Source organism: Phoca vitulina, unplaced genomic scaffold (genome assembly GCF_004348235.1).
Source record: "Phoca vitulina isolate PV1807 unplaced genomic scaffold, GSC_HSeal_1.0 scaffold37, whole genome shotgun sequence".
NCBI classification, from domain to species: Eukaryota; Metazoa; Chordata; class Mammalia; order Carnivora; family Phocidae; genus Phoca; species Phoca vitulina.
The window spans coordinates 12,180,098-12,207,408 of record NW_022589740.1 but is presented as its reverse complement, the minus strand read 5'-3'; the positions used below and the strand labels follow the sequence as shown (position 1 = coordinate 12,207,408).

At 38.8% G+C, this 27,311-nt stretch overlaps 1 protein-coding gene across 2 annotated transcripts in view; it reads right to left on the bottom strand.

Moving 5' to 3' along the window:
• CUNH9orf85 (chromosome unknown C9orf85 homolog) overlaps positions 1-27,311 on the bottom strand; it is a 70,840-nt gene that overhangs the window by 8,657 nt on the left and 34,872 nt on the right. For both annotated transcript variants that reach the window (XM_032427545.1, XM_032427544.1), the window contains exon 2: positions 24,513-24,619. In XM_032427545.1, the coding sequence (XP_032283436.1) occupies positions 24,513-24,619 (107 nt within the window). The remainder of the gene's footprint in view (positions 1-24,512; positions 24,620-27,311) is intronic.

Here is a 27,311-nt window from a genome sequence, read left to right as displayed (position 1 = left end):
AAATATTCTTTCACACACACAAAAAATTTTTTTAAAAATAGACACATTTCTGAAAAGGCATACTATCAAAACTTGCTTAAGAAGAAATAGATGGTGATTAACATAATAAAAGAAAAAGAAGAAGAAGAAATAGATAGGGGCGCCTGGGTGGCTCAGTTGTTAAGTGTCTGCCTTCGGCTCAGGTCATGATCCCAGGGTCCTGGGATGGAGCCCCACATCGGGCTCCCTGCTCGGCGGGAGGCCTGCTTCTCCCTCTCCCACTCCCCCTGCTTGTATTCCCTCTCTCGCTGTCTCTCTCTGTCAAAGAAATAAATAAAATCTTAAAAAAAAAAAAAAGAAGAAATAGATAATCTAAAAACTCCTCTACCCATTAAAGAAAAAATTAATCATAGTTGAAAACTCTAGCCCCAAAATGGCTTCACTAGTGAATTCTACCAAATAAGAAATAGTACTAATTAAGAAAAAAAAAAAAAAAGGAAAGCACTAATTTTACACAAATCCTTCCAGAAAACAGAAAACAAAATAGGAAAGAACAGTTCCCAACTGATTTGATGAGACCCTAATATCATGACAAAACAAAGACAAAATCACAGACTGGTATTTCTAATGAACATAGATGTAAAAATCTATGACAAAATGTTAGCAAATGAAATTTAGCAATATAGGGGCGCCTGGGTGGCTCAGTCATTAAGCGTCTGCCTTTGGCTCAGGTCATGATCCCATCGGGCTCCCTGCTCCGCGGGAAGCCTGCTTCTCCCTCTCCCACTTCCCCTGCTTGTGTTCCCTCTCTCGCTGTGTCTCTGTCAAATAAATAAATAAAATCTTTAAAAAAAAAAAAAAAGAAAGAAATTTAGCAATATATAAAAAGGATATACATCATGACCAAGTAGGCTTTATCCAAGGGCATCCAAGGTTGATTCAAAATTAAAATCCATGAATATAATTCACAAATTGATGTTTTAAAGAAGAAAAACCATATATTGATTTCATTAGATGCAGAAAAAGCATTTAACAAAATTTAACATCCATTCACGATAAAAACTCTAGGCAAACTATAAAGAAACTTCCTCAACCTGATAAAAAGCACCTACAAAGGGGCGCCTTGGTGGCTCTGTTGGCTGAGCATCTGCCTTTGGCTCAGGTCACGATCCCGGGGTCCTGGGATCGAGTCCCGCATCAGGCTCCCTGCTCAGCGGGGAGTCTGCTTCTCCCTCTCCCTCTGACTCTTCCCTGCTTGTGCCCTTATTCGCTCTCTCTGTCTCTCTCAAATGAATAAATAAAAAATCTTAAAAAAAAAAAAAAGCACCTACAAAGAAACTATAGCTAATTATCATACTTACTGATGAAAGAATGAATACATTCCCCTTAAGATCAGGAACAGGGCAACAATATGGGCCCTCATTGTACCTTTTCAAAAACATACTAGGGGTCCTAGGGAGTGCAATAAAGGCAAAAAAGAAATACAATAGTATAAAGATTGGAAAGCAAGAAATACAACTGTCTTTATTTTTTAAAAAATCATTGTCTATGTAGAAAATCCCAACGGATTTACAAAAACAGTATTAGAAATAAAAAGTGAGGGGCACCTGGCTGGCTCAGTTGGTAGAGCATGTGACTCTCAATCTCAAGGGTTGTGAGTTCAAGCCCCATGTTGGGTGTAGAGATTACTTAAAACTAAAATTAAAAAGCAAATAAATAAATAAAAAGTGAGTTTATTAAAGTCACAGAATATATGGTCAGTAAACAAAAACAAACTATATCTATGTTCTAGCAATGACCAATGTCTGTCTGTAGAAATTGACAAACTGATTCTAAAAGTTATAAGAAAAAGCAAAAAAAGCTATAACAGTCAAAACAAGTTTGAAGAAGAAAACCAGGCTGGAAGACTCATGATTGGATTTTAAGACTTACCATAAGGCTACAGTAGTCAAGTTAGTGTGGTATTGGTGAAAGGAGTGACACATAGATCAATGGAATAGAATAGATTCCAGAAATAGATACATACGTATATAATCAATTGATTTTCAGCACAGTACAAAGGGAATTCAACGGAGAAAAAAAAAGTCCTTTCAACAAATGATGCTGGAACAACTGGATATCCAAAAAATTAATAGGAAATGGATCATAAGTCCAAATATAAAACCAAGAATTATACAACATCTAAAAGAAAACACCCTAGGCCAGGCAAAGATTTCTTAGCTACAACAACACAATCAAGAACAAAAATTCCTGATAAATCCTGATCTTCACCAAAATAAAGAATTATTCCACTTTGAAAGTATAGGGGACAAGGACAGGCTGCCCCAAGATGGGACTTTGGCGTGAACATTATGTTGAGTTAAAAGCAATCAAAACCCAGCAGATTCAGGAAAAGCCCTTTACTTCCCACACAATTGCATGTTTACACCAGGAAGACAGCTATTAATAGAGATGCCACTTTACCCAGATATTTACCTACATAAAACAGCAACCTTTGTTTTCCAAACATCTCCTCTCACCTTCCTGATAATGGTCTTTCTCCCCTTTGCATCCTCAGACCCCTACCCCTCTCCTTAGCTCACATAAATCATGTTACCTATCTTTGGAATTTCCATGTCTCTGTAGATTCCCTGTGTATGCTATTAAATTTGACTTTCTCCTGTTAATCTGTCTCATGTCAATTTGATTCTTAGTTCAGCTAGCAGAACTTTGAAGGGCAGAGGAAATTCTTCCTCCCCAACAAAAGTCATGATTAAGGGGCGCCTGGGTGGCTCAGTCGGTTAAGCGTCTGCCTTGGTCTCAGGTCATGATCACAGGGTCCTGTGATCAAGCCCCGCATCGGGCTCCCTGCTCTGCAGGAAGCCTGCTTCTCCCCCTCCCACTCCCTGTGCTTGTGTTCCCTCTCTCGCTGTGTCTCTCTCTGTCAAATAAATAAATAAAATCTTAAAAAAAAAAAAAAGTCACTATTAAGAGGATAAAAAAAAATATGTCAGAGGTTGGCAGAAAATATTTGCGAAACAGATATCTGATAAAAGATTTGTACCCACAATATATAAAGAACTTTCAAAACCCAGTAATAAGTAAACAAAACAATAAAACCATGAGCTAAAATATATATAAAAGACTTCACTAAAGAAGAAACAGAGATACAAAATGAGCACATGAAAAGATGTTTAGCATCACTGGTCATCAAACAAATGCAAATTAAAATCATAATGAGATATAGCTACGCAGTTATGGCTAAAACAGGACACAATAGGGGCACCCGGGTGGTTCACTTGGTTAAGCATCTGACTTTGGCTCACGTTACGGTCCCAGGGTCCTGGGATTGAGCCCCATGTTGGGCTCTGTGCTGAGCGGAGAGTCAACTTTGTCCTCTCCCTCTGCCTCTGCCCCTCCTCCTGCTCATGCTCTCTCTCTCTCAAATAAGTAAAATCTTTAAAAATAAATTAAAAAGTAATTAGATAAAATAAAACAGGACAAAACAAACAAAACAAAAAATCCTAAGTGTTGATGAGGATGCAGAACATCTGGAACTCTCATACTGCCGGTAAGAATGCAAACGGTACAGCCATTTTGGAAAACAGTTTGATACTTTCTTATAAACATAACCCTAACATACAACCCAACAATCTCAGTGCTACACATTTACTCAAGAGAAATAAAGACCTATTCACATAAAACCCTGTACATGAATACATATGGCAGCATAATTCATAATCACCAAAAACTAGTGAAACCTAAGTATCCCTCAGCTGGTGAGTGAACAATCAGCAGTCCATCTTTCCTGAACTACTCACCCACACAACAATATGGATGAATCTCAAATCTACTATGTTAAGTTAAAGAAGACAGCCTCAAAAGACTATATACTATATGATTGTATATATATGACATTCTGGAACAGGTAAAAGTATAGGGAACGGAAATAGATCCGTGTTTCCTAGAGGCTGGGAGTGTGGGTGTGATGAAAGATAGAAGCAGAAATATGTTCACCTTTAGCCCAGAAGGCTGACGTATAATAGCATAGTTCCAATGAGGATCAAATACAGCTAGTTGCTAAATTCTTAAAGGGTCTCATGACTGCCTGTATATCTCACTGATAATTAATATCAAACTGAATGATAAATACCAGAGAAATCTTGCAAAAGTAGTTTTACAAGTAGGAATTCGAAGAAACAGTTATGATGTAACATTCTCGGCATGTCCCCTCCCCTTAGAGCACTAAGCGTATAACCAGCACCTTCATACAGCAGAAGTGCAGTTCTTTCTGCTCACAGGTCCTGTCCCCGTAACACTTAAATTTACTAAACTGCACCATATAACGTCTCAAAAATTCTTTCTTGGTCGTTGTGCTCAACGATGACACAACATTTTTGGTGGCCCTGGACAGGGATTATGGAGTGAATCCAAGAACCTCAATGCGATTTGGTAAGTTTCTTATTCCCCCAGTGTCTACTTCTTACTTGCTCTTTTCCGGAGATGTCCTGAATAGTACGACCCTTCAGAACATGTCTTGTCAGAGTGCTCAGGAAAGAACCTCTTGCCTATGGCTATACTATAGGAAAGGACAAACTCCTGCTACCTGGTTGGATACTAGTACCTTGACCCTAACATCGCTGGGCTCAGGAATCAGGCTCTCACTGTTTTACCTATTCTATTAAAACTTGTATTCTTCTTGGGCATGGGGTGGCCATACGTGTCATAAGGACAGCCGCCAATCTCAGGACTCCCATGTAAGGTCTCTTCCTAAATAACCTGCTGTGATCCCTCAGTGAGCATAAAATCCAAGATACATCTGACGCTGTGCTTCCCAAAAGTGACCATTCAGAACTTCCACCCACCCCCATGTTCTCTCTCTAAAATAAATAAATAACCCAGCTAGAGTCCTCATGCAATGGGGGACCTCTCTCTTGGAACTGGATCATGGATAAAGCTCATAAGAAAGTTGCCCAGGGGATGCCTGGGTGGCTCAGTCATTAAGCGTCTGCCTTCGGCTCAGGTCATGATCCCAGGGTCCTGGGATCGAGCCCCACATCAGGCTCCCTGCTCCACAGGAAGCCTGCTTCTCCCTCTCCCACTCCCCCTACTTGTGTTCCCTCTCTCGCTGTGTCTCTCTCTGTCAAATAAATAAAAATCTTTAAAAAAAAAAAAAAAAAGAAAATTGCCCAGACCAGATGAGTTCCATACTTTTGTTTTTTTCATTTCTCTCATTTGTCCCGACCAATGGGCTATTTGGTGCTCTTGGTCCAGCTCTCAGATTGAAAGTACTTCTAGATTAGATATATGACACTTAATACGAAATAAAATAGCTGCCCCTTCTTAACAAAAGCCAGGATCGGCGCTCCTGGGTGGCTCAGCCACTTAAGCATCTGCCTTCAGCTCAGGTCATGATCCCAGGGTCCTGGAATCGAGCCCCGCATCGGGCTCCCTGCTCAGTGGGGAGCCTGCTTCTCCCTCTCCCTCTGCTGCTCCCCCTGCTTGTGCTCTCCCTCTCTCTGTCAAATAAATAAATAAAATCTTTGGAAGAAAGGAGGGAAGGAAGGAAGGAAGGAGAGAGAGAGAGAGAGGGAAAGAAAGGAAGGAAGGAAGGAAGGAAGGAAGGAAGGAAGGAAGGAAGGAAGGAAGGAAGGAAGAAAAAAAGGAAGAAAAGGAAAGCTGTAGAAGGTTTGTGAAGAGAAATCTTTGGAAAAGAATTTTATGTGTGGTCAGGACTAAGGTTAAAATGAATGAATTTTAAAAGTTGAATGAATTTTGGGGCACCTGGGTGGCTCAGTCGTTAAGTGTCTGCCTTCAGCTCAGGTCATGATCCCAGGGTCCTGGGATCGAGCCCCGCATCGGGCTCCCTGCTCAGAGGGAAGCCTGCTTCTTCCCCCCTCCCACTCCCCCTGCTTGTGTTCCCTCTCGCTGTGTCTCTCTGTGTCAAATAAATAAATAAAATCTTTAAAAAAAAACAAAACTGGATTTGCTTGACAGATGAATTAGTCTTGATTTGGCTATCCCTGGAAATAAGGGTAAATTTAGAGAGAAAATTTATGTTTCAATAATGCATCCTTACGATATCCATAGATTCTAGTTTTGATTAATTGTCTTTAAATGTTTGTTGTTTGGGGCATCTGGGTGGCTCAGCCGGTTGAGTGTCAAACTCTTGATTTCAGCTCAGGTCCTGAGATTGAGGGCTGCCTCGAGTTCACCATTCAGCGGGGAGTCTGCTTCTCTTTCTCCCGCTCTCCCTCTGCTCCTTCTACCCACCCCCATGTTCTCTCTCTCTCTAAAATAAATAAATAAATCTTTAAAAAAATTAAAAAATAAACGTTTGTTGTTTGCCTAAGCTAGACAACTTGAAGTATACTTCAGAGAAAATGCCATAATAACTCATATATAGACAATCTTCCTGCATGTTACTCTATGGGGATAATAAAAGGGACCCCAGGGCATATGATTAAACAGCTGGACAATGGGATGGACTCTCCAATAATTGTATAACTCAGCTGTCACCTTGATCAATTCTATGTGGCTAGGATAACAAAACTGCTCCTTAAAAGTGAGAGCATACCCCACTCCTTGGGGTTAACTAACTTGTGCAGATAATGGATGGCCCCACCTTCCTTATAACTGGATTGGAAAATGCACTGGGGGGACGCCCTTCTCTCCCAGGACAAGTCATCTCCCACTTGCCCGCAATTCCTCATAATTAGGATACTCTTAAGGCTAGACATGAGGCAAGGAAGGCTTCTTCATGGTTTTATCCCTTAGTCATATTTGTTCTGGGAGCCACCACTATCAATGTAAAAATTACAAACAGAGGTTTAGCCAAGCATACAGCGGCCACCTTTAACCAAACACAACACAAAGTCACCCATAAATTAGAAAAGCGGCCCTCCAAAACTTAATGGCCCTTGATATCCTGACTACAAGTCAAAGAGGAAGTTATTATGCTAATATTGAGACTAAATGTTGTATATACATCCCAGATGACTCTGCTAACATATCCAAAGTTTTAGCAGACACACACACACGCAAATGAAGGCAGTGTCTGAGTCCTAGTTTTATCAATGATTGGTTACATTTTTGGTTGGGAGGGGGACTATGGGCTACCTTAAAGGGCCTTCTTATCACACTTCTTTTTTTAAAGAACTGAAAGCAGAAATCTTGCAAAAGTAGTTCTACAAGTAGAAATTCAAAGACGACATTTGTGATCTAATACTCCCTGCGCATCCCCTCCCTCCTGAGCACTAAGTGTATAACCACCAGCTTCATACAGCAAAAGTGCAGTTCTTTCTGCCCATGGGTCCTATCCCCATGCTACTTAAATACACCTATTAAGTTGCACCATACAACGTCTCAAGAATTCTTTCTTGGCCATTGCATTCGATGGCCCCGCAAGAGGTGGAGTCACTACAAAATTTTGGGTTAATAGAACTGTCCTATATCTTAATTGTGGTATTAGTCTCACAACTGTATTCATTTCTCAAAACTTACAAAACTCTTGTTAAAAAAATGAAGGCAGGGGCGCCTGGGTGGCTCAGTCGTTAAGCGTCTGCCTTCAGCCCAGGTCATGATCCCAGGGTCCTGGGATCGAGCCCCGCATCAGGCTCCCTGCTCGGCGGGAAGCCTGCTTCTCCCTCTCCCACTCCCCCTGCTTGTGTTCCCTCTCTATGTCTCTCGCTGTCAAATAAAATCTTTAAAAAAAAAAAAAAAACATGAAGGCAGGCCCAAAATGGAATTACTTATGCTAAGCCCCAAGTCACCAAACCATTTCTCTGCCAGAAATGGAATCCTACACCAGTCAATCAGGCATCTCCTAATCAGCACGAGTTAGGTGATCTGCCTAACAGAGCCCTGTCAGCCCCTAGAGGAAAGCTGCCTGCAGTAACCAACCAGCTTTTCTGTCTAGTATCATTTCCTTGTTCCCACTCCCTTATGCCTGTAAGTGTCTTTCATTTCGCATACCTCCTTGGAGCTCCTTTCTGTCTGCTAGACAGTATGGGCTGATTCATGAATGAATGAATGAATAAAGCTAATAATATCATTGTAATTTACTCAGTTGAATTTTGTTTTTTAAAAGGATGAATTTTACTGCATATAAATCACATCTTCAAGAGACCTGACAAAATCTAAGTTAGAATTTTAAAAAAAATAACTCAAAAAAACCTCTCTGATATACAATCTAAGTGAAAATAATTCTTAAAAATTTCTTATTAAATTATTTGGTATGTTTATATTTTGGATTTCTAAAAAGCTTTACTTAATTACTCTGCAGTACAAACAGATTTTAAAAATGTATACCATTAGAACATACACAGATAAAGTTCTAACAATCCATATGGATTAGGAGAAGCTTCAGGTTTTCTTTTGGTTTCAAATTTTTAAAAGTTTTAAAATAATTTTAAAGAAAGTCTGTCTTTGTTAGGTTCATCAAAGGCTTCAAGGAAATTAGAATGTTCTCATTTCTGTGAATGTGTTGTTTAATACCAGGGAGTCCTGGGGTAAACCAATCCTTAAGAATTCAAATTGCTAATTCAGGGATAAAACTGTATTTACAGAACTGTTAATGTTAAAATTTACATGTAAAGTAGGCTTAAAAATGGGATATCCTGTTTTGGAATCTGAAGTTAAAAGATCCCAGAGTCTACATTCTTTAGCCCACTGAGTCCCCAAAACAGTGACTCTTAACACTGACTCCCAACACCTGCATGGCTTATTAAAATGCAGATATCTGGGTTACTGTCATTATTTACATACTCATAATCTTGGGGATGGGTCCCAAGAATCTGTTAAAGTCTTCAAGAAATTCTTATGCACATTACCACTTGAGACTCCTGACCAGATCAAAGTATTACTGCCTAAATATGGGGGTTTTCCAGTGTTCCTATTGCTGGTTGAGACAATAATGGCCAATTCAAAGAAGAGAAGGAATTCTATTGCTGAAATCAATTATCCTCCTTTCAAATTTAAGTTTCACTCTGAAAAACAGCCAGGTTTTATTAGGCTGGCAGCTCTGTGAATATAAATATACCTATCTTTTAAGGAGACACACACATTTTAAAATATTTCCTTTTCATAAATGTGAAATACGTTTGTGAAAATGTACTATAAATTTATACACTTAAACTTAACAACCTTCCAGTTTCCCTTGCAGATAAGTAAGACCTTTGTGTGCCTTCTCTTTCAAATCTCTTAATTCAGGAGTAGAATGAAACAAGGTCTGAAAGTAATTGAATTTCTGCATTTTTTTTTTCACCTCAAGACTCAAAGAATCTTGATCTTAAGAATTGAATGGTTTAGAAATTTTTTAAAAATTTTAAAAAATAGATATTATTTTAATGGTAAGAGACACACTTTCCAAGTTGTCATAAAATTTGTAAAATATCTTGAAACACCTTTTAGAGTGGCTAAAAATTATTTAATCACTCGAGGGTTTTTTTTCTTATAAAATACACAATAAAGAAAAACTTTAAATTCACCTAAATATAAATTTTACCTATTTTACCTTGAAAATGGCTATATTTTGAATATTTTAAGTCCAACACTCAATGAACTTCAGAGATGTTAAAATAATCATGGTTTTGCCTTCTTTTTACTTCTCCATGAAATATAATTCCCAGAAACAAACAATCTTGACCATGCATAAACCAAAACTAATCATTTCAGTGGAAACCATGGCCAAATAAAAACACAGGTCACTCCTATTAACCATGTTTACTGACAAAGGAGGCAGCAGTACACTTTTTAAAAGATGATACCATATTACTTTTTTATAATGAAAAACACAATAGGAAGGAAAAGTAATTAAAAGCTAAAATATGCTCACTACATATTTAAGGGTGAAAGTCAGGACAAAACTTGAAGTTTTCAATGGACCACTGTAAATACCAGCAAATATTATTTTGAAAATAGCACTGACACAGGAGACCCAGATTCTAGCGCAGCTTTGACATGCTCTTATCATATAATCTTTGAAAGTCACTTTCTTTGAGTCTCATTCTTCATAATGAGTACTAACAGTGCTGGCATCTTAGCACGAACAAAGACGGGGGCACCAAATTGTACTACTAATCACTGTGTTTGTCACCTCCAAAAACTCAGGTAAAAAAGAAAAAGAAAAACTCACAGACTTTCTAACAACATTGTTGTGATATTAACATACTTTTATATTGTATAATAAAACATATCAACATTTAGAAGATCAGTATAACTCACTGAACTAATATTTTCCAAATGAGCAAATGTATGTTACAAAATCATGCATGGGTATGGGCCACCAGTCTGGCTCATTGGGTAGAGCATGCAACTCTTTTTTTTTTAAAGATTTTATTCATTTATTTGACACAGAGAGAGAGAGACAGCTAGAGAGGGAACACAAGCAGGGGGAGTGGGAGAGGGAGAGGCAGGCTCCTGGCCGAGCAGGGAGCCCGATGCGGGGCTCGATCCCAGGACCCTGGGATCATGACCTGAGCCGAAGGCAGACACTTAACGACTGAGCCACCCAGGCGCCCCAAGCATGCAACTCTTGATAGTATTTCTACAGTTACCTGGGAAAAGCTATTAAAATTTATTTTACTCCTTTCAAAATTTATTCTTTCCTTTTTCTTCTACTAGCCAGACACTAAAGAAATTTGTAAAAATGTTTAACAATGCCACTTGTCTCACTAGTATTTTTGCTTCAAAAGCTTTTTTCACAAAAAGTTATTAACACTTAATGGGCATATGTTGCTTATATTCATATTATTTATTAAATAATTATTTTTAAAATGTCTGAGTTTTCATATCTAATACAATAAATATCAATAGATATAACCCATATAAACCCATATAAGCCAAGCTTTCTCAGGCGCTCAGTAATTTTTAAGAGTTACAAAGGGGATAAATAAAATCTTTTAAAAGGCGGGGGCAGCGCCTCGGTGGCTCAGTCGTCAAGCGTCTGCCTTCAGCTCAGGTCATGATCCCAGGGTCCTGGGATCGAGCCCCGCATCAGGCTCCCTGCTCTGTGGGAAGCCTGCTTCTCCCTCTCCCACTCCCCTGCTTGTGTTCCCTCTCTCGCTGTGTCTCTCTCTGTCAAATAAATAAAATCTTTAAAAAGAAAAAAAAAAAGTTACAAAGTGATCCTGAAACAAAAGGTGTCAGAACCACTGATCTAGACAATAAATACCAAAGGAAAAAGAACTGATCTTATCTTTCTAGTACTTGCTACAAGTAAAAGGCTTATTTTACTCTGCCACAACTTCGCTAGCAAGTCTTCATTTCCTGGTTCAGTTATTACACTTTAACCTTTATCATAATTCAGCTCCACTTGTAATACTCGTAATATGCGATGACTAGGTCCTTTCGTAAATGATGAATTATGGTACTCCACCCTTGGTGTACAAATAATAGAAACTCAACATTGACAGAGTTCCATAAAGTCACACTTCTGCAGTAACTCTAAGTAATCTGATAACACAGAAAGAATCTGAAACCATACTAAGTAATCATATCATATGCTACTTAGAAAATGCTTTTAAGGAAACAGTATCTCTAAAGTCCAAGAATTTTGAGTACAAAAAGCTACAATTCACTTCCTTGTGTCCCTAAATGATGTGTTTAAAAGTAAGTGGAGAGATTGTACTACCTCTTCTCACCACAGATTTTATTAGAACAATTCTTAAAAGAGTACAAAATATTCACCTTTGACCAAGAGTAATTTAGAAAAAAAAGAGAAAATGTAAATTATTGCACTTTAGGGCAGGCAATTTTAAATCAAAGCTTGCTGTATCAATCAATATTAATGTCAAAAAGTAAGTTTCATGCACAGGTGAACAACGGATGACAGTAATGAAAACTTTCCACTTTTACATTTAATATTAAGGACCAAGTTTCTGGGCAAGAATAAAGCCAGGGTTTACAGTCACCACACACTTCAATATCACATGAAGAGCAACCTGTGAGCAAAACTCCACTCTAGGACATTTTAATACTCCTGGAATGAGGTTACACAACTCTCCTATTACTGACTAACCATCAGAGTCTCAACCTATTATAAGAAATGCTGGGCCTGAAGAATATAACCAAAGAGGCCAAACTATATAGTTTATTGTCAGACACTGATAACATGGAGAGATTAATAACACTGTAGTATATAAAAATGTTTACTTTTTAAAAAAATGTTTATTTTTGTCAGAATGGCTAAAATTAACAAGTCAGGAAATGACAGATGTTGGCGGGGATGCGGAGAAAGGGGAACCCTCCTACACTGTTGGTGGGAATGCAAGCTGGTGCAGCCACTCTGGAAAACAGTATGGAGGTTCCTCAAAAAGTTGAAAATAGAGCTACCATATGATCCAGCAATTGCACTACTGGGTATTTACCCCAAAGATACAAAAGTAGGGATCCGAAAGGGTACGTGCATCCCGATGTTTATAGCAGCAATGTCCACAACAGCCAAACTGTGGAAAGAGCCAAGATGTCCATCAACAGATGAATGGATAAAGAAGAAGTGGTATATATATACAATGGAATATTATGCAGCCATCAAAAGGAATGAGATCTTGCCATTTGCAACGACATGGATAGAACTGGAGGGTATTATGCTGAGCGAAATAAGTCAAACAGAGAAAGACATGTATCATATGACCTCACTGATATGAGGAATTCTTAATCTCAGGAAACAAACAGGGTTGCTGGAGTGGGGGGTGGGGTGGGAGGGTTGGGGTGACTGGGTGATAGACACTGGGGAGGGTATGTGCTCTGGTAAGCGCTGTGAACTGTGCAAGACTGTTGAATCTCAGATCTGTACCTCTGAAACAAATAATGCAATATATGTTAAGAAAGAAAAAAAAGAAGAAGAATGTAGCAGGAGGGGAAGAATGAAGGGGGGGAAATCGGAGGGGGAGAAGAACCATGAGAGACGATGGACTCTGAAAAACAAACTGAGGGTTCTAGAGGGGAGGGGGGTGGGAGGATGGGTTAGCCTGGTGATGGGTATTGGGGAGGGCACGTTCTGCATGGAGCACTGGGTGTTATGCACAAACAATGAATCATGGAACACTATATCTAAAACTAATGATGTAATGTATGGGGATTAACATAACAATAAAAAAATTTTTTTTAAATGTTTATTTTTTTTAAGTAAACTCTACCCCAAGGTGGGGCTTAAACCCTGAAATTAGAGTTGTATGCTCTATCAACTGAGCCCCAGGCAGGCACCCTTACTTTTGTTTTGTTTTGGGGTTTTTTTGTTTGTTTGTTTGTTTGTTTGTTTGTTTTTAGTAATCTCTATGCCCAACATGGGGCTCCAACTCACAACCCTGAGATCAAGTCACATACTATACCGACTGAGCCGGCCAGGCACCCCGGAACAAATGACAATCTGTGCAACCCAGACAATACATATAGAGACACCACGAGATCATCCACATTATCTATCAAAGGGAACATGGGATCCTTGTTCATTTTCCCTTCATTCCCTGGTGACTGCCTCACAGGGTATCCTGCAAACATTGTGTACAGCACTCTTTTACCTTTAGTTTATATCTTTTCTACATCTCTCTCTCCTGTTTTCATTTTATTAGTCCTCTGCAGTCTCATCTTGTACTCTATGGGTCTCTTTCATCTTTTACTTGTACCTGGCACTTCTCAGAGTCTGCCCAAGAATTATTTGTGGGCTTATGTCTCCTAATAGATTGTAAACTCCTTGGTGTTGGAGATTCATTTTGGTATCTTCTATAACATATAGCACAGTGTCTTATATGATGAAGATGCTATCTGAAACAACCGCAAACATAGAATTTGAATTTGCCACATCAAATTCAAATTCTATGTGGCAAATTCTATGTGACAGATACTTTCCACCCATGACAAATATAGTCTCTTACAAAAGAAAAATATTCATTTAGTGAAAGGTAAAAGTACAGATAAGTTGAAATAAGGATATCTTTAAGGTAAAATTCATTAACAAACTATTCCTTTAATCTGTGAAGTGTTTTTCAGTAACTTAAAGTAGGAAAAATGGATTATGATGTCACTTTTTGATTTTTCATTTGTGCTAATTGATTTCATGACTTTTTAGAGTATTAGTACCAGGGCACATGCCCTGGGTGGCTCAGTTGGTTAAGCTGCTGCCTCCAGCTCAGGTCATGATCCCAAGGTCCTCAGATCAGGTACTGAGATCAAGCCCCGAGTCAGGCTCCCTGCTCAGTGGAGAGCCTGCTTCTCCCTCTCCCTCTGCCCTCCCTCCACCCCTCTCGTGCTCTCTCTCTCTCTCTCTCTCTCGCTCTCTCTCGCTCTCTCGCTCTCTCTCCATCTCAAATAAATAAATAAAATCTTTTTTAAAAAAAGAGTATTAGTACTTATTTTAGCTTAGAGTTTGTTAATGTCTTTACTGATGGGGTATAATAATAGTTTTTACTTAGAACCAGCTTATTTGTGATTTATAATACCTAATATTCAGTTAATTATTAATATAATGTTAAACTTAATTTCCATTTTAAAAGAAATAGTTAAATTACTAATGACTTAATAGTTATTTTGGATAATGGTTTTACTATTTTTTGTTGATAGCAAAAGTTATTTGAAATGTTTTTGAAACTGTAATTGCTGGGCACCTGGGTTGCTCAGTTGGTTAAAAGTCTGACTTCAGGGACGCCTGGGTGGTTCAGTTGGTTAAGTGTCTACCTTCGGCTCAGGTCATAATCCTGGAGTCCTGGGATTGAGCCTCACATCTGGCTCCCTGCTCAGCAGGGAGTCTGCTTCTCCTGCTGCCCCTCACCTCATTTGTGCTCTCTCTCTCTCTCTCTCAAATAAATAAAATCTTTAAAAATATATATATATATATATAATTGCTATGTTTTATTTTCTTGGTGATTCTCAATAACATTATTAAAATATCATAAATATTTAAAAATAAAATAACTGCAAACAAATGTTTGCAAAGATATCGAGAAAGTGGAACCCCTGTGTACTGTTGGTACGATTGTTAAAATGGTGCCATCACTATTAAAAAAGCTATGAAGGTTCCCAAAATAATTAAAAACAGAACTACCATATGATCCAGCAATTCCACTTCTGGGTATATATGCCAAAAAATTGAAAGCAGAGTCTTGAAGAACTATTTGCACACTGCTCAAAGCAGTATTCACAATATCCAAGAGGTAGAAGCAACCTAAGTGTCCGTCAACAGATGAGTGAAAACCAAAATGCAGTGTATATGTCTGTGTGTATATATATTCAATGGAATATTACTCAACCTTAAAAGGGAAGGAAACTCTGTCACATGCTATAACAACACTGAGCCTTGAGAACATTACACTAAGTGAAATGAGCCAGTCACAAAAGGACAAATACTGTTATGTTTCCATTTATACAAGGTATTTAAAGTAGTAAAGTTCAGGGGTGCCTGGGTGGTTCAGTCAGTCAGCTCTTGATCTCAGCTCAGGTCTTGATCTCAGGGTCATGAGTTCAAGCCCCGCGTTGGAGCCCAGCATGGAACCTACTTTAAAAAAATAAAAAAAAAAGTAGCCAAATTCATAGCGACGGAAAGTAGAATGGTAGCTACCAAGAGCTAATGGAGCAGGGAAAGGGGAGTTCTGCTTAATAGGTATAGAGTTCAAACTTGCAAGATGGCAAAGTTTTGGAGATCCGTTGCACAACAATGTGAATATACTTAACACTACTGAACGGTACACTTACAAATGGTTAAAATGGTAAATTTTATGTTATTTGTTTTACTTCCCCCAAAAAATAGATAGAAAGATAATTTTAAAAAGACAGGGTGGCTCTATAAAAGATTATCTTGGGGCACCTGGGTGGCTCAGTCGTTAAGCGTCTGCCTTCAGCTCAGGTCATGATCCCAGATTCCTGGGATCGAGCCCCGCATTGGGCTCCCGGCTCCGTGGGAAGCCTGCTTCTCCCTCTCCCACTCCCCCTGCTTGTGTTCTCTCTCTCTGTCAATTAATAAATAAAATCTTTAAAAAAAAAAAAAAGATTATCTTGAGGGTCTTAGTTTGGCTAATTTGCTTAGAACAAAGTTCTGTAGTAAAGAAGGAGCAAGCATATGGTTAGCGAGGCAAGCCAGACAGGGTGGCATGGCCCGCTTAGGAGCATCTCAACCTCCTCTATCTCATTTTCTCCCAAAAAGTCTTTTTGTTTTCTCCCACAGTTTAGAGAACTCATCCCCACTCCCACTCTCTCACACACTATAGCAGACACACAAAAGCAAACTTCCCGGGGACAAAATTCCACTTAGCCTCCTGCTGCTGGAGACCCAACTATTCCTGATAGGAGCCCTTGAAACATTTATATGAAATAAGCCTTTTTCAAAATACTAGTTCAGTCAAACTCTGGACCAAGGAACGTATCTGAGTTGAGGTGAGATAGAGGAGAGTTTATTTAATACAATGAAGTATGAAGAGATAAGGGCTTCCGTGGGGCAATAAATTTTAAAAATTATCAGTTAGAATGTGCTAAATACCTACATATGAGAACCAGGGGTAGTGATTTCCATTTAAAAGCAAACAGTGTTTTAGGCATTAAGCACCTACATGTCCTGAAACTGTTAGGCCAGACATCCGTAGACCAACGCTGACTGTAAGGCATGTGACACCAATTCTTGCCTTCCTCGCTTAAAATATTTTTTAGAATGAATCTACTTTTAAAAGATTATATTTTTAAGTAATCTCTACATCCAACGTGGGGCTCGAACTCACAACCCCGAGATCAAGAGTTGCAAGCTCCACCAAACACCAACGGAGCCCCAACGAAATCTACTTTTAATCAACATTCTTCTGGTAGCATTTAAGGTCCATGCTCCCTTCTCCCCAACCAGGGCAGCTCTGTTTGGGCCTATTGTATTCAGTGGATCCCTGGGTAAGCTTCTGTTTTATTCAGGAGTTCTACAGCTGAGGGCCCTGGCTGGCTCATTCTATAGAGCCTGTAACTCCTGATCTCCAGGTGGTGAGTTCCAACACTCACACTCACGAACTTATTAAAAAATTCACACTCATAGAGCTTATTAAAAAAAAAAAAAAAAAAGAATTCTGCAGCTGAAAAGATTGAAAACCACTGGACTAAGATATATGTTAAGTTTCAGGGGCGCTTGCTTGGCCCTGTGAGTACCCGCATATTTTGCATACAGCAAGGACTCTCAACCAAGACACTAGCAACATGTTAGGCTGGGTAGGTCTTTGATGTGAGGGCTGCCTGCGCTGTAGGATGTTCTGCAGCACTGGCCTTCACCCACTATATGCCAGTAGCATCCCTCCCAAATTCTCCAATCAAGACCATCAAAATGGTCTCCAGACACTGCCAAATATTCCCTGGGGGGCAAAATCCTCCCCTCCCAGTTGAGAACTGCTAATGCAGAGGATGTATAGGCCCACTTCTAAGCTCAGACCCCAATCTGTTTGTGGTCTGTTGCTGTTTTATACCAGCTTCTCCTTTCTCTTCTACTACTGTGGTGATGTTAAACATAAGCTAACACTATGTTCTTGGTAAATTCTTTTTTATGAGTAGGAAGAGAAAAGAAGCCGGCTAGAGATCCTAACACAAATATGGGTATTTGCCTATAGCACTTCTAAATTCAGAGTTGAAAAAGGTTGCTTGGTTACTTGAAATACAAGGTATAAGAAGTTTCTAGGTACTAGCTTAGGCATTTCAATGCCTGAACGTAAAATCTATTTGTCTGGACATGTGTATTAAAAAAAAAAGGGGTGCCTGGCTGGTTCAGTTGGTAGAGCATGTAACTCTTGTTCCCAGGGTCCTAAATTCAAGCCCCACGTTGGGCATAGAGCTTACTTTGATTGATTGATTGACTGACTGATTGATTAGCGGGGCTATATATATGGTACTCAAGGTGGATAACTTTCATCAACAAGATGGGTGACTATAAAAATTAATATACCATTAGGCTCAGATAAAGGGAAGAAAAAGACTTTTTGAATGAATAATACAATAGTGAGAAATCACTGTAGGAAGACAAGAAAACATGGCTTTGGAATGGGATCAATTTGCATTTGAATCTTAACTCCATCTGCTTTACTTTCTGATCTTGGCTAAAATACGTAATCCGTTGGAGCCCAGAAAAAAGGGGGGGGAAGCCCCCTTTATTTTTTGTCTTGCATTGCTTGAGGAAGGAGATAATCTCTTAACTATCTGCATTTCCAGTCCAGCTGGAAAATAATGTCGACAAATGAATTTTAAGTAAAAAATGTCAGGACTCCTTTCTTCTTTAAGAGCTACACAAATCATTTAGTATTTATAAGATCTCTCGCTCTTCCAATAATTCAGCTCCACGCTCAAGGTTATTTACAGGATTCCTGAATGACTTGGGACTGACCAAGCATAGTAATGAATGCTTTTAATTTATCTTTGGGTTTCTTTTTCAAAAGTCAAAACCAGGGCCCTTGAAAAATGAGGTTTTATACAAAAAGATTTAGACTCATTCTGATCTACAATTCTTACATATATAAGTAATTTTTAAGTCTGATAATGATTAAATTGGACCATTAAGGTGTCCAGGAGATGCTGGTGTCACCACAGCAGCCCTGCCACCAGGGATTAGCAGGGACTCCCCTTGAAATCAAAAGACATAAGCCAAAATGGCTGGGATCCTACTACAGACTAGAAGTGGCAGGGCATAAAACAAGCTGGTGGCTCATCTCAGCTCTTTTACCGAGAAGAGAAGCTGTGAAAAGCTGGGCATTATCTTTACAAGCCTTTCACTTTATTTCTATAAAGACCTGATGATTTGAGTATTCGAAGATATTTAAAACTACCTTATATCCAAGGGTGGTACCAGGATCACACTGTTTACGCAGCACTAATGGATGACCTGCCTTTTTACCCCTTCCCTCTCACGACCATCATCCCATCCCCCTCTAGCAAATACATAGTTTTCAGCTCTTCCAGCTCCAGTTAGGACATCTCTTCCAAAAAGTCTCTGGGCATGGTCCAGGGTTGTTTTCAGTAATGGGGAGAAAGTATTATAAAGAAAATGATTATAAATATCCTGTAGCATGTCACCTCACTGAAAAGGAAACATGAAACATTTTCTGCCAAGTACAAACACGATACAATTTTGCTTCCATGGTCAAAACAGACAACATGGAAGGGTTTAGATGTCTAATTCTTTTTTGGGTCTAACATTTGGGATTAAATCGCAGGGGCAATGGAAATTTGCTAATCATCTGTGGTTTTGATGATTACAAGCCTAACAAATAAGATAAAAGAGTTTCAATTTCCCCAATATTCAGAATATTACTTCATTCCAAAAGAAATGTCACCTATAAATAGCCCTTCCTCCTCTTACATTTTATGTTCTGTTGAACTTTTCCTTATGTACATCATTTGGCTACATAATCTGTGGCAAGAGACAGCTAGACAAGTAAAATAATACTCAACATTTTAATCAATGACAATATTCATGGTGTCAAAGAAAACTTCTCATACAAATCCTGACAAAGGACAAATTTAACTTCTAAGCAAGATTAGCTTGAGTAAAACATTCAAAGTTTCTAAAAAAGTTATGTTACCATCAGCATCTTTCATCAATGCACTTAAATCCCTTACAATGTTAGTAACGTATTAATATGCAAAGAATGCAACGTGGATATAGGTGAGTTTTACTTTCCATGACACTCCCAATCCTGGATTAGACTTTGAAAGCTAAGGCTTTCCAAAATGCCTAATGTGCCATGTGTTCAGTGTAATTTGAAATTCATGATATTCTAGGCCAGGCAGGTGATGTCCTCAGTAACATGTTCAGACCTTGGTTTAACTAGCAGTTTTCCTTTCACCACGACCAAGTGGGATTTATTCCTGGGCTGCAAGGTTGGTTCAACATCCACAAATCAATCAATGTGATACAATACATTAATAAAAGAAAGAACAAGAACCATATGATCCTCTCAATAGATGCAGAAAAAGCATTTGACAAAGTACAGCATTCTTTCTTTCTTTCTTTTTTTTTTTTTTTTAGTACAGCATTCTTTCTTAATTAAAACTCTTCACAGTGTAGGGATAGAGGGTACATACCTCAATATCATAAAAGGTACATACCTCAATATCATAAAAGCCATCTATGAAAAACTCACAGCGAATATCATACTCAATGGGGAAAAACTGAGAGCTTTCCCCCTAAGGTCAGGAACACGTCAGGGATGTCCACTATCACCACTGCTACTCAACTTAGTATTAGAAGTCCTAGCTTCAGCAATCAGACAACAAAAAGAAATAAAAGGCATCCGAATCGGCAAAGAAGAAGTGAAACTCTCACTTTTTGCAGACGATATGATACTTTATGTGGAAAACCCAAAAGACTCCACCCCAAAACTGCCAGAACTCATATAGGAATTTAGTAAAGTGGCAGGATATAAAATCAATGCACAGAAATCAACTGAATTTCTATACACCAACAACAAGACAGAAGAAAGAGAAATGAAGGAGTCAATCCCATTTACAATTGCACCCAAAACCATAAGATATCTAGGAATAAATATAACCAAAGAGGCAAAGGATCTGTACACAGAAAACTATAGAATACTCATGAAAGAAATTGAGGAAGACACAAAGAAATGGAAAAACGTTCCATGCTCATGGACTGGAAGAAAAAATATTGTGAAAATGTCTATGTTACCTAGAGCAATCTACACATTTAATGCAATCCCTATCAAAATACCATCCACTTTTTTCAAAGAAATGGAACAAATAATCCTAAAATTTGTATGGAACCAGAAAAGACCCCAAATAGCCAGAGGAATGTTGAAAGAAAAGTAAAGCTGGCGGCATCACAATTCCAGACTTCCAGCTCTATTACAAAGCTGTCATCATCAAGACAGTATGGTACTGGCACAAAAACACACACATAGATCAATGGAACAGAATAGAGAGCCCAGAAATGGACCCTCAACTCTATGGTCAACTGATCTTCGACAAAGCAGGAAAGAATGTCCAATGGAAAAAAGACAGTCTCTTCAACAAATGGTGTTGGGCAAATTGGACAGCCACATGCAGAAGAATGAAAATAGACCATTCCCTTACACCACACACAAAAATAGACTCCAAATGGATGAAAGACCTAAATGTGAGACAGGAATCCATCAAAATCCTTGAGGAGAACACAGCCAGCAACCTCTTCGACCTCGCCGCAGCAACTTCTTCCTAGAAATATCACCGAAGGCAAGGGAAGCAAGGGCAAAAATGAACTATTGGGACTTCATCAAGATAAAAAGCTTTTGCGGGGCGCCTGGGTGGCTCAGTTGGTTAAGCAACTGCCTTCGGCTCAGGTCGTGATCCTGGAGTCCCTGGATCGAGTCCCGCATCGGGCTCCCTGCTCGGCAGGGAGCCTGCTTCTCCCTCTGACCCTCCCCCCTCTCATGTGCTCTCTCTCTCTCATTCTCTCTGTCTCAAATAAATAAATAAAATCTTTAAAAAAAAAAAAAAAAAAAAAAAAGATAAAAAGCTTTTGCACAGCAAAGGAAACGGTCAACAAAACCAAAAGACAACCGACAGAATGGGAGAAGATATTTGCAAATGACGTATCAGATAAAGGGCCAGTATCCAAAATCTATAAAGAACTTATCAAACTCAACACCCAAAGAACAAATAATCTAATCAAGAAATGGGTAGACACATGAACAGACATTTCTGCAAAGAAGACATCCAAATGGCTAACAGACACATGAAAAAGTGCTCAACATCGCTCGGCATCAGGGAAATCCAAATCAAAACCTCAATGAGATACCACCTCACACCAGTCAGAATGGCTAAAATTAACAAGTCAGGAAACGACAGACGTTGGCGAGGATGCAGAGAAAGGGGAACCCTCCTACACTGTTGGTGGGAATGCAAGTGGTGCAGCCACTCTGGAAAACAGTATGGAGGTTCCTCAGAAAGTTGAAAATAGAGCTACCCTATGACCCAGCAATTGCACTACTGGGTATTTACCCCAAAGGTACAAATGTAGTGATCCAAAGGGGCACGTGCACCTCGATGTTTATAGCAGCAATGTCCACAATAGCCAAAGTATGGAAAGAGCCTAGATGTCCATCAACAGATGAATGGATAAAGAAGATGTGGTATAGGGGCGCCTGAGTGGCTCAGCTGTTAAGCATCTGCCTCTGGCTCAGGTCATGTTCCCAGGATCCTGGGGTCGAGCCCCACATCAGGCTCCCTGCTCCGTGGGAGGCCTGCTTCTCCCTCTCCCACTCCCCCTGCTTGTGTTCCCTCTCGCTGTGTCTCTCTCTGTCAAATAAATAAATAAAATCTTAAAAAAAAAAAAAAAAAGATGTGGTATATACATAAAATGGAATATTATGCAACCATCAAAAAATGAAATCTTGCCATTTGCAACGACGTGGATGGAACTAAAGGGTATTAGGCTAAGCGAAATAAGTCAATCAGAGAAAGACAAGTATCATATGATCCCACGGATACAATGAATTTGAGAAACAAGACAGAGGATCATAGGGGAAGGGAGGGAAAAATGAAACAAGATGAAACCGGAGGGGGAGACAAACCATAAGAGACTCTTAATCTCAGGAAACAAACTGAGGGTTGCTGGAGTGGTGCGGGGTGGGAGGGATGGGGTGGCTGGGTAATGGACATTGGGGAGGGTAAGTACTATGGTGAGCACTGTGAATCGTGTAAGACTGATGAATCACAGACCTGTACCTCTGAAACAAATAATACATTATATGTTTAAAATAAAATTAGATAGTTGGGGCGCCTGGGTGGCTCAGTCGTTAAGCGTCTGCCTTCGGCTCAGGTCATGATCCCAGGGTCCTGGGATCGAGCCCCGCATCGGGCTCCCTGCTCAGCGGGAAGCCTGCTCCTCCCTCTCCCACTCCCCCTGCTTGTGTTCCCTCTCTCGCTGTGTCTCTCTCTGTCAAATAAATAAAATCTTTAAAAAATAAAATAAAATAAAATAAAAGAAGATAGTAGGAAGGGAAAAATGAAGGGGGGGAAATCGGAGGGGGAGACGAACCATGAGAGACTATGGACTCTGAGAAACAAACTGAGGGTTCTAGAGGGGAGGGGGGTGGGGGGGATGGGTTAGCCTGGTGATGGGTATTAAAGAGGGCACGTTCTGCATGGAGCACTGGGAGTTATATGCAAACAATGAATAATGGAACACTACATCAAAAACTAATGATGTAATGTATGGTGACTAACATAAAATAATAAAATTAAAAAATACATTATATGTTAATAAAAAAAATTTTTAAAAAAACCTAGCAGTTTCTTGATCTCTCATGAATAATCATTTGTTCCACATTAGCTTGGGCTTCTTTATTCCTAAAGATCTTCCTTTAGGCTTGAATGTCTTGTTATCTGTAATTGGGAATTTGTACAATATTAAGTTTCCTTCATTCTGCACTCATCGTGAGCTATTCTGTGGCTAACCTCATCTGCCTTAGGGTGATGGGGAATAGCAGCTCCTGAGGCTTCATTTCCTTGCCCTACCTGAAGTTTCTCAAAGAGCTCTGGGTCACTATACTACCGAGGTAGTGGCAACATTATCATGAGCTTTCCTGACTCCAAGGACTTCAATGACTCCAAGACAGGACAGAGTTGCTGACCTTTGAGTCTAGGTGTCCACATCCAACCATTCTTTTTTTTTTTTTTAAGAGTTTTTTAAAATTTTTGAATATATTTATTTTGAGTAATTCCTGCACCCAATATGGGGCTTGAACTCATGACCCCGAGATCAAGAGTCCCATGCTCTTCTGACTGAGCCAGCCAGGCACCCAAAGTTATACCAACATTTAGAGAGAAATCGCTTTTTTAAAAAGATTTTTATTTTTTAGGGAGTCTCTACACCCAATACGGGGCTCTAACTCACAACCTCAAGATCAAGAGTCGCATTCTCCACCAACTGAGCCAGCCAGGTGCCCCTAGAAAGCTACATATAATATAATAGGCCTATAAACTAAAACTACATGGCTTATACATAGCACAACCAGCTACAGAGAATACAGCAGAAAACACAGTTAATTTGTTCATGGAAATCTAGCCTTGGATAGCACCAACAGTTGCCAAACTTCCCTACGGCTAATTTGGGCCAGTGAGCATAAAACTCATCAGATTTGTTTAAAAGTATCTTCTTTTGCGAGGAAATGCTAAAGAATATGAAAAAAAGACTGGAAAGGGGCACCTGGGTGGCTCAGTTGGTTAAGCATCTGCCTTCAGCTCAGGTCATGATCTTAGGGTCGGGCTTCCTGCTCAGCAGGGAGTCTGCTTCTCCCTCTCCCTCTGCCCCTCCCCCTGCTTGTGCTCTTTGTCTCTCTCACTCACTCTCCCCACCCCCTGCTCTCTCTCTCTCTCTCTCTGACACATAAATAAATAAAATCTTTAAAAGAAAATAAAGAATGGAATGGGAAAGGATGAATCCATTTTATAAAGCAGGAATCAGCATGTAAGATGAAATTCTACATGGGAGAATGGGATTTTTTCTCCATCTACCTTAATATTTAGTTGGATGCAATTTTGAGTATCAGGGAATGAAATAATAAACTATTATACATATATTATTGGTAAGATAATTAAGAAACATAACTCACCATTTTTTAGGCTTTGACAATGGTTTATATTTGCTATATTTTACACGCCATTCAAGAACTTCTTTACAGTGCTGACAAACTCCATCATGAAGCTTTGCATTAATTTTCTTAAAAACAAACAGAAAAACAAAGTAAGAATTTCACCTGTGAACCAGTATTGCAAACCCCATGAAAAAGGCACATGAGAAATTTAAGTTTTTTTAAATAGTAACCTAAATTTAATCTGCATAACATTTTATGATACACCATGTATTTTTATGTGTATTACTCAAGTTGGTTCTTTACAAAGGCAAAGATTCTTAACTAGGTGTAGCTCAGAATCATCCAAGAAACTTTTTAACCTCTTGGCAGGAATATTTTAGAAAGCCCTTCCCGTTGATTCTGATGTGTGCAAATGTTAAAACTCAAATTTGTACAGTCAAGATATGTGCCTTTTATGGTATGTGGGTTATACCTCAATAAAAATGCAATAATAAAGAAGAAAACCTAATGCATATTTTAAGACTACTGTTTCCAACAATTCAAATCTTACCAAATGAGAAATAAGAAAATACATTGAGAAATTATAGTTCTAAATTGTCAGTCTGCAGGGGAGAGCGGAGACCATGACACCTAAGAAAGAAGTGTCAGGGAAAAGCAGCTGGAAGCACAAAGGCATTTAATTCTTCAATTTAATACTTTTCTATTCTCAAGTAAGGAAGAAATGTTTCAGAAAAGTTGCCTTGCTAATCTGACTTCTTCAAAACAGAAAATAAATGTGTGCATGGGAGTATCTGTGGTGGGAAAGGGCTTTATGGGGGAAAAAACACCCCATATTTATTATGATTTTCTTCTCAGAACGTGTTGGGAAATTAGGAGGATGAAAAGAATTTAAATGTATCATGTGTTCTCCCCAACAGTTTTACGCTCTATAACATATCATGTGATTCAGGACCCAGACTATTTATTTGCACTAAGTACTCTGAGAATTCTCTAAACTTACTTTGGCTATGGAAGCCTGGTGTTTGCCTATTGTTGGAATAATGAGTAGAGGACATTTTATGTTTTCTTTGCTTCCTTTGTTTCCTTTTTTAATTTCTCAGGAGGAGAAAGAAAAGGATCACAAAAGATGCAGATTCTTTGGGAGGTTATCTGATGCTAAGTTAAAAGCACGAAGTTTAAAGATCATTGGAAAAAAAAAAAAAAAAAACCAAAACTTTGGAACAGTGCTTTATATTCTTTAAAGTTCTAAAGAAGGTAAAATAATTTGACAAAACATTTACTCATGGAGAAAATATTTCAAGGGTCTTTACAAAAGCCACAAATTAAGCTGTGAATACATTATATTTGATTTTACCACTATGGTGAAAAACATATTGTTACCTAGGAATTGTGTATGGGTATTCCTTTCCCCCTGACCTAGATGGAGAATCCCTGGAAAATTAAATTCCACACGACACTACATTCCTTGCTACTGCTAAATGTTGCCAGAAAGAAGGAAATCTGTGTCCAATACCAAACTCCTCTTCTCATCAAACTTGATACATAGCTATCTCACATAAGACTTGCTAAGAAATACCCAGAACTAAAATTCACATTTCATCATTTGTTCTCACATGTTGCCTAGAGTATCTTACAAAAAGCATTACTTATATTTTCCTAACTCTAACAGTAATGGAAACAAACAAATGACTTGAACTATGATTACAATATGAATGTGATATGAACTTTCTTAATAGAATATTCTTAGAAGGCAAAACATTTTGTTACTTGCAATTTTATTATATATAACAAACTCTGCTTGTTAACTGGGAAGCATTATTTGGTTTCTTTCTGTTTCTGTATCCAATTTCTGACCAGTTCATCTTGATTTACAAAGCTGCACATAGCTTGGAAACTGGTTTCTTCAGGGTGGATCGGACAATGGAACAAAACAGGTCTTTGTGGAAACTTGTCCTATGAGTGATGTGTGAAACCGTATAAATGGAGATGTTGCAGAAAGTTCACATGACTAACAGGCACTACTACAAAACTGAACTTGATTTTCATGTGTTAAGAAATGAATGAGAGTAAGAATGAAAATGAATGGTACTTTCACTTGAAAAGAGTTGCAAAAAGAAAGAAAATTGTGCACCTTGTCTTACTGTATTTTGGCAAACTAGAAAAAGTGAATTCCAAGTGATGTAAGCAATGAAAGCTAAAACCTAGTTCTAGGAATTATTCTGCCCGGAGCAAAGAAGATGGCAATCTTGCCTTACTCACACCTATGTTTACAACTACCCTTGTTTTTGCAATTAATTTTAGCATAATCCTCCTGGTAGAAAGCATAGGTTATTAAGATTAAGATTTAAGCAGGGGCGCCTGGGTGGCTCAGTCGGTTAAGCGTCTGCCTTCGGCTCAGGTCATGGTCCCAGGGTCCTGGGATCGAGCCCCGCATCGGGCTTCCTGCTCAGCGGGAAGCCTGCTTCTCCCTCTCCCACTCCCCCTGCTGGTGTTCCCTCTCTCGCTGTGTCTCTCTCTGTCAAATAAATAAATAAAATCTTTAAAAAAAAAAAAAAAAAAAAAAAGATTAAGATTTAAGCATGTCCAAATATAAAATCAAAACTTAGTTTTATAAGTACAAAAAAGCCTTTAAAGATCATTTTGTTTAAGAAGCTACTTTGCAAACCTTTAAAGGGAAAAAACTTCAGAGACAATTCCACTGAACTTAGGAATCTTAGCTAAAGAAGAAAATCTTATTTATAAATTGAACACTTTCTTTTGAGTTAGAATAAACTTAGGGTGTATCAAAAGACACTCTTACTTAATATATATGTAAAG